General features: G+C 40.8%; 1 protein-coding gene across 1 annotated transcript in view; it reads left to right on the plus strand.

Moving 5' to 3' along the window:
• The window catches only part of LOC143987284 (serine palmitoyltransferase 3-like), a 245,041-nt gene extending 234,056 nt beyond the window's left edge, over positions 1–10,985 (plus strand). Inside the window, exon 12 of the mRNA XM_077485909.1 lies at positions 4,949–10,985. Within this exon, the coding sequence (XP_077342035.1) occupies positions 4,949–5,062 (114 nt within the window). The 3' untranslated portion in view covers positions 5,063–10,985. The remainder of the gene's footprint in view (positions 1–4,948) is intronic.
• The last annotated feature ends 3,819 nt before the right edge of the window (positions 10,986–14,804 follow it).

Raw genomic sequence — 14,804 nt, forward strand, 5'->3', positions numbered from 1 at the left:
TCTCAATGCACCCGTGTTGCAGTGCACTGCATTACCAAAAAAGGAGCAGGTAGTATGTTTGGTCCATCGTAGTTTGCTGGCCTGCCCATTCTAATGAATAGGCTGCTTTTCTGCAATGCACATTAAATGCACCCTGCTGCCGATCATCCTGATGTAAATGGGTCTTTATTATGCTATCCTGAAATGTGAATGGATGAAATGACTCCTAAATACCATGTGTAAATGGATAAGCATAGGCATCACAAAGAGAGAAAGAACAGTTGAAACAATTTCCATTGCTTATATAAATTGTGACTTTGAATTTCTGACATTCATTATGCTTCATAATTGCTCCCCTACATGAAAAAGCCTCTATACACCACCATGTTTACCTTTTTTATATTTTTAGCATTTGGTTTGCTGAGTTTAAAGTTAACAGATCATGCCGCATTCCTCCGTCCCCATGTCAGGTCTGCGTGTCTTCTAAGGCTATACTTTTCCTTGGTCTAAAATGGACAGATGAAAAGAATCTTGCTGCCTGTGAAATCAGAGAACTCTTGCTCTACAAGTCAACAACTGTGTTCATAATATACTTTACTGAGCTGTAAGCATTTGGAGTACAACGAAAGCCCCTAGGCTTTCTGAATTAGCAAGAGATTAGAATATCTCACTTGTTAAGAAAAAAGGTATACTGTAACTTTGACAATTATTTTTACTGTGGACATTGACATAAAAGACCGCACTACATAGTTATTTTTAATCCCTACTAGGCTTATTTAAGTCCCACTAAGGTGATTTGCAAACAGTTGTAGCCTATAGCGTTTAATAACATTTTACTTTCCTTTTCCTGAATCAGACTGACTTCAGTTTGCAATGGGTTACAGCACTTATGACTTAATGTCACTTGAAAGTACTTAAAGCGGCATTCCACCCATAAAATAAACATTGCAAAAATCAACAGCATTTTACATCAGGAAAAACATTTCTATTTTTTTTTTTTTTTTACTCACCCCTTCAGCACTGTTTCTATGGGGTCCTTTGTATTCTGCCACTTCCTCTCCATGGCCTGGCATCATTTCCCTCAGTGCCTGTGCTCGCTAGTGCTCCTGGGAGATTCTTGTCATCATTTCCCAGGAGTCGATGGGCAGGGCTTCATTGCGATCACAATGGGGCAGGCATTTCCCATGACACCGCCCGTTGTGATGACAACGTCAGAAGTGTACAGCGCTGCGAGCTGTACCTCTTGCGCATGCGCGTGAATGGGCGGTGCATGCTGCACCCGATCCCGGAAGATAGTGTTTGTGGACTTCACATGCCCACAAGCAAAATGGAAAATGGCAGGAGACAATAATAAAATATATATTTTGATTGCGAATCGGCAATCGAGCGGCGATAGATCATAATAACGTGAGTTATTACGTGAGATATAACGAATATATATGAGTTCTAATCCAAAGATATTAATCTTAAAAAAAAAATTGTATACAGTTGGAACTCCGCTTTAATGAATGCCATTTGAAAGTACTTAAAGTGGAGCTCCACCCACTTTTTGACAGGTGGTCTTAAACGAAAGACCACCCCTCCTTTTTGGATATTATTATGCGCAGTATGAAACGGGCAGTGAAGCCTCAAAGCTCCACTGCCAGTTTCCCTTAAAATGGCAGCGCCTGCACTCGATCCAATGGACGGATCAGCCTTGGGGGGGCGACATCGCGGGCTCCCTGGACAGGTAAGTGTCCTTATTAAAATTCTTTATCGTACATCATGGGACACAGAGCCTTAAGTAATTACTTAATGGGTTATAGGCCACCTTCAGATGATGGACACTGATTATACCCAATCCAGGAAGTTCACTCCCTATATAACCCCTCCTCCTTCCAGGAGCACATCCGTTTTTTGGCCAGTGTCTAAGACCCCTTTCACACTGCCAGCATTTTTCAAGCACTAAAGCATCTCCATTCACTCCAGCGTGAAAGTTTGAGGGAGCAGTACACTGGCAGGGCATCACAAAAAGTCCTGCCAGCAGCTTCTTTGGAGCGGTGAAGGAGAGGTGAACTCACCGCTGCTCCCCATTGAAATCAATGGGGCAGCACTGCAATACTGCCCGCAACACAGTGCCAGAGCGGCGTTTTGCTGGCAGTATTGCAGCGCTGCCCCTTTTCGGCTACTAGCGGGGGGTTAAAACCGCTACTACAGCAAAATGGCACTAAAAATAGCGCCGTTTTACCACCGACGCGACCTGCGGCTCGGTGTGAAAGGGCTCTAAGGTGTTGGTTACGAGTGAAGATGTGCCCTGAGGATCTCCACTGGAGGCATCCATGCTAGATTTAAATAGCCTCCATAAAGACCAGATCCATTCAAAGTGCCCCTAAGGCCTAAAAGGATGATACCTGGGGCCTCATATCCAAAGCACGAGGTTTTGCCTGTAACACCTCTCTTTGAGGGCAGGAACCCAGGGCTTTGGTCCTGCTACATTACCTAGCTTTCCTGGTGGGGTGCTTTACAGGTCCAAGGGAGTAGGGTTCCTGTCCTTGAAGGTTTGCTAAATGCAGCCCGCCATGATGGGTGACGGTTGGATTGTCTGTTAATTCAGCAAATCCTGTGGCGGCGATAAAGTAAGGGAAGGAACTTGGGTATTAAAAATACCTATGTATTCTTCCATTAGGGAAAAAATGTTGTAATGCCTTAATTCTCCACTAGAGGGAGTCTATACCTTACTCTGTTGTCTTCACTGCAAAGCTCAGTCTATGTGTGGTTGCAGCAGCGTGTGCAGGGAGATTTTTTTTTTAAGGTGAAAGAAATCTGCAAAATGTTTTCTTTTTCCCCTTGAAGGGACCAGAGAGTTAGGGGGACATCAGCGCTGTACCCCCTTTACATTACCTCCCCACCACGGGGGGTGCGGAGGTCCCACTAATACTGCTAAATTTATTACCGTTGGCTGTTTTTACTTTTGTTTGTGCCTGCTGCTGGACAGATCTCTGCCCCCCCCCCCCCCATGTTGGGTTTATAGACCCGAAAAGCCACACACAAGCGTGGTAGCATTTAAAATTTAAAAAAGGGGGTGTAATTTTCCCTTAGAGGGGGCGCGGTGCCATGAACGTCCACGAGGACACACGGCAAGCTAAAACAGATAAAGCTAAAGCTGTGACAGTCTCTCCTCGGCTGACGAGGCAGAAACAAGCAACCTGCAATACAGGGACACAGGAGCTGTGGGACACATATGAGTTGCAAACTGGCATTTCCTGATACAGGAAGGACATTCTTTTCCCAGCACTAGGCTGAACTTTAAATGTAATGACTATTCTCAGCGATTAAGTGCAATTTGTACTCTGTTTTTGTACTTAGGGCTATGCCTACCAAAAAAGACACTACAAAAACAAAAAAAGTAAAGGTTTCATCCCCAGGCGTTAGGATCTCAAGTTGCATTTCCACGCTGTCATCCTTGCCTGAATTACCAGTTATGGCAAACCAGGGTGAGCCATTGGAACAAATTGATGGTGCAACTGCTTCTCACATCTCAGCCCCTGTATTCGTGACTGAAGATGTCCTTTCCTCCTCCCTGCAGGGTCTGGAAAAAAGCATTCAGTTGCTGCCTCAAATTCTTTGCAGGATAAAACTGGAAAGAAAGCCGGTAACTCTGGTGGCACCAGCATGGCCCAGAAGGTCATGGTATGCAGAAATTGTAAAGATGGCATGGAGGGCCCATGGTCCCTCCCACTATGGCCATATCTGCTCTCACAGGGACCGATATTCCATCCTTCCTTACAGTCTCTAAATTATTACTATTTTTAGCGATATAGCGCCTGTAAAGTGCCTCAGTGTGAATGTAGCCTTAGCGTTGTCACATGAAAATATATAATAAAATATTTGCTAAATTGTGAGGGGTGTAGTGTCCACCTGTAGTCGCTACAGCACCCACTACTGATGAGCCTAGTGATCCAGGAATGTGATCCAGGAATGTGTGTGATGGGAATATAGACAAGACAGCAAGTGCAAGTCTGCCAAGTGTATGTCTGCCAACATCATAAGGCTAAGGGGTTTCACACTGACAGGAAGAATCAATGAGCTACCACAGCTCCCTGATAGTTAATTGAGAAGCCAACAGTCGCAAAGGCTGTTGGTAGTTGTAGTCCATTCATTCACAGAACACCCGGACACTTTTTCTTTATATTGTAGCAGTGAGCAGGGGGAGAAGATTGTTGGATCGGGGGTGGGGGGGATGTGGGGGCCGGTACATTTGTAACATGTTACAAAAGAGGAACTCATCCTTTAAAAGGTACTATAATAGAGTATCAGGAGACAATATGAAATCAATAAATAAAGCTGCTCGTATGCCCTGTACACACGGTTGGACATTCCGACGACAAAATCCGTCTGATTTTTTCAGACGGATTTTGGCCCAAACTTGTCTTGCATACACACGGTCGCACAAAGTTGTCGGAAAATCTGATCGTTCAGAACACAGTGACGTACAACAGGACTATAAAGAGGGGAGTAGCCAATAGCTTTTGTCTCGTAATTTATTCTGAGCATGCGTGGCACTTTATCCATCGGAATTATCTACACACGATCGGAATTTAAATGATCAGATGTTGTTATCGGAAAATTTTAGATCCTGCTTTCAAACTTTGTGTGTCGGAAATTCCGATGGAAAAAGTCAGATGGAGCCCAGGCACGATTGGATTTTCCGATAACAAGATCCGATCGCACATTTTCCTCGGAAAGTCCGACCGTGTGTACAGGGCATTAGTGTTATGACTTGCAGTTGATATTACTAGATGGTTAGAAACAGTTGCACTTTGCTGCCCATCCCTCATCAAACATCTCAAAAACCATAAAGACATCAGATCCGCTGCTATGATCTCTCTAGTGCTGTCTCTGTGTTTTGTGTAATATTCCCAAAGCAGCCAATGCATGAATTTGAGGTCTCCTTAGTTGAATATGAGCTTACTATATATGTATTCTACAGGTCCTGGATGCACTTGACGAGCTGGGTGACTTTCTACGGCTAAAGTATTCGAGGCGCCAAAGATCATACCGTACTGTGACATATGATGAGCCAAATGTTGAACTTGATGCATAACAAAATTGGTACTGGATATCTTCCTCCTGTGGAACTCCCTGACTTTGGATCCCAAATGCAGCTCTGATTGAGTTCAATGTAGTACACTTTCTCCATGGTAATTCAGTCCTGCTGTGTGGAGTATATAGTATAGCAATTTTACAAGCTTGAAAGCTTTCTTGTATGCTTTATGGTAAATAATGTTAGCCATTGGCACAATGGTATATTGGTTAATGCTACAAAGATTTGGGTGTGAAAAGAATAATTACAAACAACAGATTCTGGACGCCAGTAAAGCAGCACCATTGAAAGAGCCTGTTGGACATTTGGCTGAAACATAGCAAATGGACCGAAATTGGCTATAGTGAAACATTTATCTGCACAGATGATAAACCGATAAATGCAGTGGTTGGTAACTAAAGCGTGGGAGGAAGAAATACATTGACAGAAAATGGTAAAATCCTTTGTAGCTCATTGTTTGAATAACAGCTGATTACTGTATCTAATGCAGCAGGAGAATGACGACAGAGCTGTGCAGGCCAAGCTTTAGCACATTCAGATTGACATCATTTCCTTTCCTGTCATAAGACAAGGTGGGAGATTTATCTCAGGTGGTTATCTGCAGAGGTGTCAGGACACAGGAGTCCTGATATCTCCAACTTGCTCCTGGTAGTGTAGACATGGGGGAAACAGTAGAAGTATGCACACTGCCCATCTCCGGTGTCTATTTGGCATGAACTTAAGACACGTGTCTTCTTTTCATCCCGACTAACTATGGACTTTGTAAAACAACTTGGAAATTACAACATTCATCTGCATGGGTTTCAATAAACCTAAAATAGGTTTGGTTTCCTACAAATATATATTGTAACTGTGTGCCATGTTCACTTTTTATAAGGTAATGTGCACTGAGAGCCTAGAAAAGTCAACATTAGGTTAGTAATCTTAAAATTGTTGAGCGAAAGTACTCTTGTTGACAGTATATGCTATAGCAAAAACAGAAGAAATGTGTCTTTATAGAAGAATATTTAATTAGCAGCCAAATGAAAACGATTAAACTGCTAGGCTGGTCATACTTGGATTGAAATTTTGCTGGTTCAACAGAGACCAGACAAATTTTGAATCATCTATGGCCATTCCCATTTGAGAGGAGTAAATCTAGTGATGGACTCCCTTCGAACGAGACTGCTAGTGTATTTTCATTCAATCAGCTCCTGCAGCCAATTGACTGCATTGATGATTAGTGTATTCTGACAGCAGAGGAGTCCCACTGTCAGAATACAATAACACATGAGGGAGGATTCCTCCATCCACATCGGTTGTGTGGATTAGGTTATCTGTTCAGGTTTTTGGAGTCCTCTATGGCCATCTTTAAAGTCACTAAAATTAAACAAAAAATTGCTGCTGGTATAAACTTCATTCACCTTTCTATGCATACCTTCAGCAGCTCCAAAAGCCTCTCATTACAGTTGAACATTAGCCCTTTTCCTGCGCCATCTTACCTTGAAAATACCTACTGGCCACTGATGGGGCCAGTAGAAATGTGCAGAGATGAAAGGTAGCGGCAAGCTCTGACAGTACCTGTAGATGTTGGAGATTCACCTGTCCTTCAGCTGTAGTGGGAGGAATTTTGAAATTGCTGTGGTTATATGCAAATACTTCAAGGTGGCTGCACTTTATATCTGCAGCAGGTTTTGCTTAGCAACCTAGTCACATAAAGTTGAGCTGAAAGTATATATTTTTGTGTTTTTGGATGGTGAGAGATGGGGCAGTCTGCAGGTTATATTATGCTTTCCGAAGCCTAATCTATTAAGGTCAGTGTTCTAGTAATCTTCTACTGTTTCCACCAGTCTTAACTAGGTATTAGAACCCACTCCATAACTTTAACCCTCAAGAATTATCTTTAGATAAATTCTAGATCAATAACCTAAAACTCCAGAGAACATTGATAAACTATCCAGAAGTCAGTATCTCATGATTATTGGAACGCTAGCCAAATATCAGAAGAGAATTCTATACAGGAATTTTGAAAAAATATTTGTCAGAGCATTCAATCTTGCCATTGTTTAGTCAACTAATTTTAGTTTAAAACCCCTTATTATTTCTTTCAGACCTGCTACTTGAATGGAATCCCAGACGTATTAAACAGGTCTTTTTTGTGCCTGGAACAAGCACATTATAATATATGTGATTTTTGTTCAAAGAAATTATGTTTGCATTATGCATGAATCCTGCAGTTTGCATGAATTTTCCCAATATTAGGAAGGGGATAAAATACTTAAATTTGACCCTATTAACCATTAGAAAATGGCATGAAATTTCCAAAAAACAAAAATGTTTAAACTAAATTATATTGGTATATAGCCAACTTTGCATATTACTTGGCTGGGAAGGATTGCTGCTATTTGTCCTTCCACAGCATCTGAAGTTTTATCATTTATTTGCACTGTAGTACTTCTATGCAGATTAACTTGTGTACATAATAACTTTTGTAGAAAATGTTATTTGATGTTATTTGATGCACTAGTAAAGACTACAAGCTGCTGTTTAACTTAATTTATTGACAGCTCCCCACCGTCTTATTCTTCCTGATGACCAGTGTTGATGACAGATGTTCACTGACTCTGTCATTGTCTATGGATAATTTCACCCAAAACTATTATTTCCATTTTTGCAACTTTTATGGCAAGTGATCTATTTTTTTCACAGTGGTAAAATGTATTTTTAATTTATTATACAGTGGGGAAAATAATTATTTGATCCCCTGCAGATTTTGTAAGTTTGCCCATTTACAAAGAAATGAAGGGTGTATTTTAAATGATGGAGACAAAATATCAACCAAAAATTCAGAAAAAAACACTTGATACCAATGTTATAAATTGAGTTGCAGTTCAGTGAGTAAAATAATTATTTGATCCCCAAGTGAAACATGACTGAGAACTTGGTGGAGAAACCCTTGTTGGCAAGCACAGATGTGAAACCTTTCTTGTAGTTGGTGACCAGGTTTGCACACATCTCAGGAGGGATTTTGGTCAACTATTCTTTACAGATCTTCTCTAAATCCTTAAGGTTTCTTGACTGTTTGGCAACTTGACGTTTTAGCTCCCTCCATAAATTTTCTATAGGATTAAGGTCTGGAGACTGGCCAGGCTACTCCATGACTTTAATGTGCATCTTCTTGAGCCACTCCTTTGCTGCCTTGGCGTTATGTTTGCTGTCATTGTCATGCTGGAAGATCCATCCACGACTTGTCTTCAATGTTCAGGGAATAAGGTTCTAATCCAACATTTTACAATACATGTCCCCGTTCATTGGCCTCTCAATGCGGCAAAGTCCACCGGTACCTTTAGCAGAGAAACAGCCCCAAAGCATAATGTTTCCACCTCCGTGCTTGACTTTAAGGATGGTGTTCTTAGGGTCATAATCAGCATTTTTCTTCCTCCAAACACTGGGAGTCGAGTTATTGTCGAAGAGCTTAATTTTGGTCTCATCTGACCACAGCACTTTCTACCAATTCTTCTCTGAATCATTTAGATATTCATTGCCAAACTTCAGACAGGCCTGTACATGTGCCTTATTGAGGAGGGGGCACTGCAGGAATTCAATGCATGGTGGCGTATTATTTTACCAATGGTTTGGTGACTGTGGTCCCAACTGCTTTGAGATCCTTCACAAGCCTCCTGTGTAATTCCGGGCTGATCCCTCAATTTTCTCATGATTCTCCTTACCCCATTATGCGAAATCTTGCATGGAGCTTCAGACCAAGGGCGATTGATGTTTTTTTTGTATTTCTCCCATTTGCGAATAATCGCTCTGACAGTTGTCTCCATCTCACCAAGCTTCTTGCTGATGGTCTTCGAGCCTATTCCAGCCTTATGCAGGGCTACAGTCTTGTTCCTGAAATGCTTTGACAGCTCTTTGGTCTTGCACATGATGATGAGGTTTGAATGGAAAAAGATTCTGTGGAGAGGTGTCTCTTTTTTTTTATTATTTTTTATTATTTTTTTATACATAATCAGTTGTCATTGGGGGCACCTTCTTAAATTGACAGGACTAATCTGTGTACCACGTGAGCACAAACTTTTGCCAGTGTGTAGGAGCCAGAATTATTGTTGGTTGGTAGAGGATCGAATACTTATTTTACTCACCGAACTGAAACTCAATTTATAACATTTGTATCGTGTATTTTTTCTGGATTTTTGATTCTGTCTCCATCATTAAAAATACACCTATGATAACAATTCTAGACCCTTCAATTCTTTGTAAGTGGGAAAACTTGCAAAATCTGCAGGGGGTCAAATATTTATTTTCCCCACCATATAATGTATGTTATTCATGTTCTATTATGAAGAATGCAAGTGGAATAGGAAAACAGCTAGTATAATACTAGTAGCTGAAGACATTTAATTGATGATGTTCCCAAGAGATGTAAGAAGCCATTGGGTAGTCCAGACCACCAGACTCTCACATTCAACTATAATACCACTTTTGAGTGGGCAAACCTCCTAAATGCCCTTATAATGTTGCAATGTCTGTCTTTATGATGTTGTAGTTTCTGCCTTCTTATACAGGACTATTCATATACAACAGAGGTCAGCTCAGACCACAAGACTTATTTATAACCATAAAAACACTTTTGCATATAAAGCTCATACCACCAGACTTGTATAAGAGGGCTGTACCATAGTAATACAAAAGAGTGCATAATTTACTTATTAAAGGGATTGTAAACCCTCTTTGTTGTTTAAAAAAAAGTCATACTTGCCTCCACTGTGCAGTTTGTTTTGCACAGAGTGGCCCGATCCTCAACTTCTGGGGTCCCCCGTGGGCTCTGGTAGCTCCTCCCCGCATCGAGTGTCCATGTTGGAGAAGGCTTTCCTAGGTTTTTTTTTCACCTTAATGCACACAAGGGTTTACAACCCCTTTACCTTACTTACAGGTCGTTCAAATTTCACATGTTGGTAGAGTAACTCCTCTTCTTTGCAGGTAAATCATGGATTTCAAGCAGAGGTAGTGTGCAGTCATTGACCCATTATAATGGAGGAGGGGGTGCAGCCTGTCTGACAAGCACATTGCTTCTGCTTGGAATCCATTATTTACCTGCAAAGAAAAGAAGAGTAGTTACCAAAGAGAGTTACTCTATCAACATGTGAAATTTGAACGACCTATGTAAGTTAATATTTTTGGATTACTTTCAGTACAGCCCTTATATATAGCTACAATGTCACTTAAATTAGTGGACACACCTCCTAAATGACCTTATTGCAGTATTACAATATAATAATATATTGCAATGTCTTTTTTCTTATACAGGACTATTCATATGCAACAAAGTTCATGAAAAATTGTTTTTGCTACACTCTTAGGATGCACAACATAACCGACACAGGAATTCTAAGCTGTAGATTGTGATATCTCTAATTTTATCCAATCAGAATCCAACAGTTGCCAAATCAAAAAATGTCAAGGATTAGTACGACAATTGTAGGGTACATTTCATTATTTATTAATTAAAGCAGTTACTGCTTAGGGACACCAAAGTAAAAACGTGCCTTACCCTAACAAAAAGACATTTCAGCTTTAAGATATTTTCTCTTAAACCATTTTATTATGACATGTCCACAGAGGAGGAGCATAGCCAAGTATATCTTAGTTCTTTTTAAGCTCTTTTTATATTTTGAAACCAGATATTGACTTATTCAAATGTTTTTAAGTGCTTAATATTCCATCTTTTTAATACACATTGAACAAGTTATTTTTGTTGTACAGCAGATAAATATTTTTAATATTAAAAGCACACTAACCTCAAAACTTTTTTTTTTTTGTGTAATTACAGTACATCTGGCTTAAAGGAATGTGTACTAAAGTTGTCGTTATGTTTTTTTTAATTATACTTTTGTACAGTGTCTATTAAATTTTGGGAGCTCTAAGCCCTAAAAATGAACCTCTCTAGTTTGCTTCATTTTTGTCTGTTAAATATACCAGTGTAAGTGTTTTTTTAATATCTGTTCAGTAAATGCAAAATAGATATCTATCTTTTAATCCGGCCAGATAAATTGTGAGCTGGCAAATATCTAAGATCTCTACATCTCTTGACTGTTAACATTTCCATTGTTCCCAGTTCTGTCAGTGGATTAGAAAACAGGGGGGGGGGGGGGGGGGGTGTTCTGTAGTCCTGTCCTTAAGTGACAATATTAATCCTCGTAGATATGGTATGGTTGGTAAGTATTCTGACACTTGGATGGGAAATGTGTAACTGTCAGGATCACAAGTGAAAATGAAGGAACAAAAAATGCCTGCAAACATAATGAATGCAGTCAGCACATCGAACGAATGGTGCATGTGTGCGAGTGTGTATATGTATGTATGTGTATATATATATATATATATATATATATATATATATATATATATATGTGTGTGTATGTATATGTATATGTATATATGTATGTATATATATATATATATATATATATATATTAAATTTTTGTTCAAAATTGCTTCATTATTTAAACCTAGATGTGAAGGCCAGATCAGACCCACAGAGACATTATATAAACTCAATAATTAATTAAAACTCAAGCTTGACAAAGTCCTTTTATTTGCCAAAAGAAATGGGTGGAAAATTGTCAGCAGAACACCAGCTGCATCCAATCAGATGCAGTCAGTTTTGGGTATTCTTACAGCCACAGCTGCCGGTGTCTTGTCAAATAGGGTCCTCCATCAGATGCTGTCCTCTGCGTACTGCGCATGCGCAGTACACAGGAGCACAGATTCCGAAAATTGCCGAGGACGAACGGCGCCTGCGCCGTGAGTCCAGGTTCTATCCCCACTATCCAAGTGGACATAGAGTTAGAATAAAAAAGAGCCGAGCGCAGCGAGGCCGAGCCCGAAGCGTGGCGAGCGAAGCTCGCCCGCGAGGGGCCCTCTAAAATTCTAAACCCTATGTCCGCTTGGATAGTGGGGCTACCTCCTCCACTCACGGCGCAGGCGCCGTTCAGCTTCGGAGATTTTCCGAAGCTTCGTCTGCTCCGTACTGCGCATGCGCAGTACGGAACGGACACATATCGATGGCCGGACTCTATTAGGCAGAACACCGGCTCTCAGACTCCATTAGCCGAGGGTGTGGCAATTTCTCCATACGCACTGCTTATCTTGAATTGAGAAACCTATGTGTATAGTGAGATTTACCCATTAATTTGATCTATTTTATTTTTGGAAACTTTTTTTTTTTTTTTTTTCCTTTTGCTTCTGAATTTCACATCAAATGATTTTACTGTATGATCTTCTGTGTGCCTTAGGTGTTGTCACCAAATGCTTGTTGAATGTTATCGTTGCTTAAAATGTTTGCCTTGCTTAAGATGTTTGCCTTAGCGTCTAAGTTTCTAAACTCTTCTGAAGATCAGATACATGTATTTATATACGTTTTGCACTATAACATATGTATGTTGTTTTATTGGAGGTAGATAAGATAGTTTTGCCCATTTGGTCCATACTCTAAAGTTTGAGGTTTTTTAATGAGGATTGTTGACTTATGGATACTATGTAGCTGCTAAGAAGGCATGCTGTACAGTGCTAAAGAGTCATTTTTCTTTGTGTGATTATGCAACGGATTATTTGCTATAACCTAAAGTGGAACTTTCAATAAATATACAAGCTTGCATGAATACGTTTCTGACTTAATATAGTATACAACCGTATATTTGCCCTACATTTTATCATTATAAAGCAGACATTGTTGTGAGCTCCATCAGTGACTTTGCCTAAGTAATGATTATGTAATCAGTCTGCTGCATGAAGAGAGAAGCATTTCCTCAGTCTTTGCCACCACCACCCCCCACCTTCGTAATTAAACTCTAATATTGTGGCAAGTTGAGAGGGTTGATTTTTGTCAGGCATCAGTGGATGCAACCAAGAACAGCACCCACACCAGGATATACATGATTGTGCCATCTCTAGAATCTCAGTCCAGGAAGTTAGTGTTTCTAAAACCCATGAAATGAAAAATGAGCAAAGCATATCCTTCTATAGTGTGTACTTGCAGCAACCCAAAGCACCTAGTGTGATTTCTGTCTCTCCTCTCCTTCCTCTATCTGCATAAGTCACTTCTAATGCCGCATACACACAATCGGACTTTCCGGCAGACAATTCGATCATGTTTGGGCTCCAGCTGACTTTTTTTTCCCAAAAGTCAGACGGACCTAGAAATAAAACAAGTTTCAAATCCAACGGACTAAAAATCAGGGAAACCGTTCGTCTGTGTGCTGGTCAGACGGACCAAATACGACGCAAGGGCAGCTATTGGCTATTGAACTTCCTTGTTTATTCCCGTTTACGTCATCACGTTCCAAACTAACGGACTTTCAAATAAACTTAGTCCGGTCGTGTGTGGCCAAGTCCGTTTCATTCAGAAAGTCCGTCAGACCTCCGCCAAAAGTCAGTAGGAAAACTGTCGGACCTAGTCCGTCAAAGTCTGGTGGTGTGTTTGCGGCATAACAGTTTATGATGACCCCAAGCAATCCCAGGAGATGATCCAATCCCCATTTCAGCACACAGAAGGTAATTGACAGCCTCAGCTGTGCATGTTTTCCTGTGAGCCTATGCCATTTCCCTCCACTTAGGTCTCATATTACACTTAGCTCTCCTCTTTATGTTGTGCAGTGTATGAAATCTGATCCCCACCCCCTGCCTTCTAAAGCTGATAAATGCTGTCTAAATCTGTACTTTGAATGTCTGTAGAGGAGAGATTTGTTTAATCTCTGTGTATCCCCTGAGGTTAGTCACTTCAGCAGGTATATGTAAATGTTTACAACCACTTTAATGCTGAAACTGATGCCTGAAAAAAGATACTACTAAAGGGAACAGCATATGGATTATTGTCAGGGGGAATACTGCAATCTACAAGAAAGGTATTACAGTACATTTACATATTAGTATGCATGTTTTTTATTTCTAGCAAACAAAAAAAGACCGAAATTTTTTTCATAGTTTGTTATAAAATTTTGCAAACGGGTAATTTTTTGCTTCTTCACTGATGTGCACTAATGAGGCAGCACTGATGGGTGCCACTGATGAGGCGGCACTGATCAGGAGACACTGATGAGGCTGCAATATGTGGCACTGAGAGGTGGCACTGATGGTCACTACTGATAAGTGACCCATGATGAGGTACTGATAGGTGCCACTGATTAGCAGTACTGATGAGCACTGATAGGTGGCACTGGTGGGCACTGATTAGCAGACAATGTTGGGTCCATGGATGCCCTCCTGGCATTGTAAGCCCACGCTGTAGCTGTCTTTTGGCTATAGCGTGAGCGGGAAAGGGTTAAATAGCTGAAAGGGGCTGGCTGTAGGTTGGACTAATGAGGCAGGTAATGGTAACCAGGTGAGTCACTGTGGAAACAAGTGGCTGGTAATTAACTGACAGCCGAGCAGCCTCTGTGCACTAAAAGAAAAGAGCTGCTCATAAATAGCAGGAGCCTAGTCCTGTCATTAATCCTCCACATTGTGTAAAAAGACTGATGCTGTCTTCTCTGATCCTCCTCTTATTCCACTGTCTCCAGTCTAGCTCCTGATAGCATAGAGTCTTGCACATGCTCACTTTGATGTGTATTGCTAGATAGATTTTTTTTTCTTGGGAGGGTGCATGTGATCAGCACAGGGCCAATCGGCACTGTCCAGACAGAGGGTCAGGGGTCCTTCTGCCTCATAGGACAGTCAGAGTAGAATGAAAACTCTTCCTACAAACTTTAACCAGACACTC

The sequence above is a fragment of the Lithobates pipiens genome, unplaced genomic scaffold, assembly GCF_037356315.1.
Source record: "Lithobates pipiens isolate NorthernLeopardFrog02 unplaced genomic scaffold, aLitPip1_a1.2 Scaffold_18, whole genome shotgun sequence".
NCBI classification, from domain to species: Eukaryota; Metazoa; Chordata; class Amphibia; order Anura; family Ranidae; genus Lithobates; species Lithobates pipiens.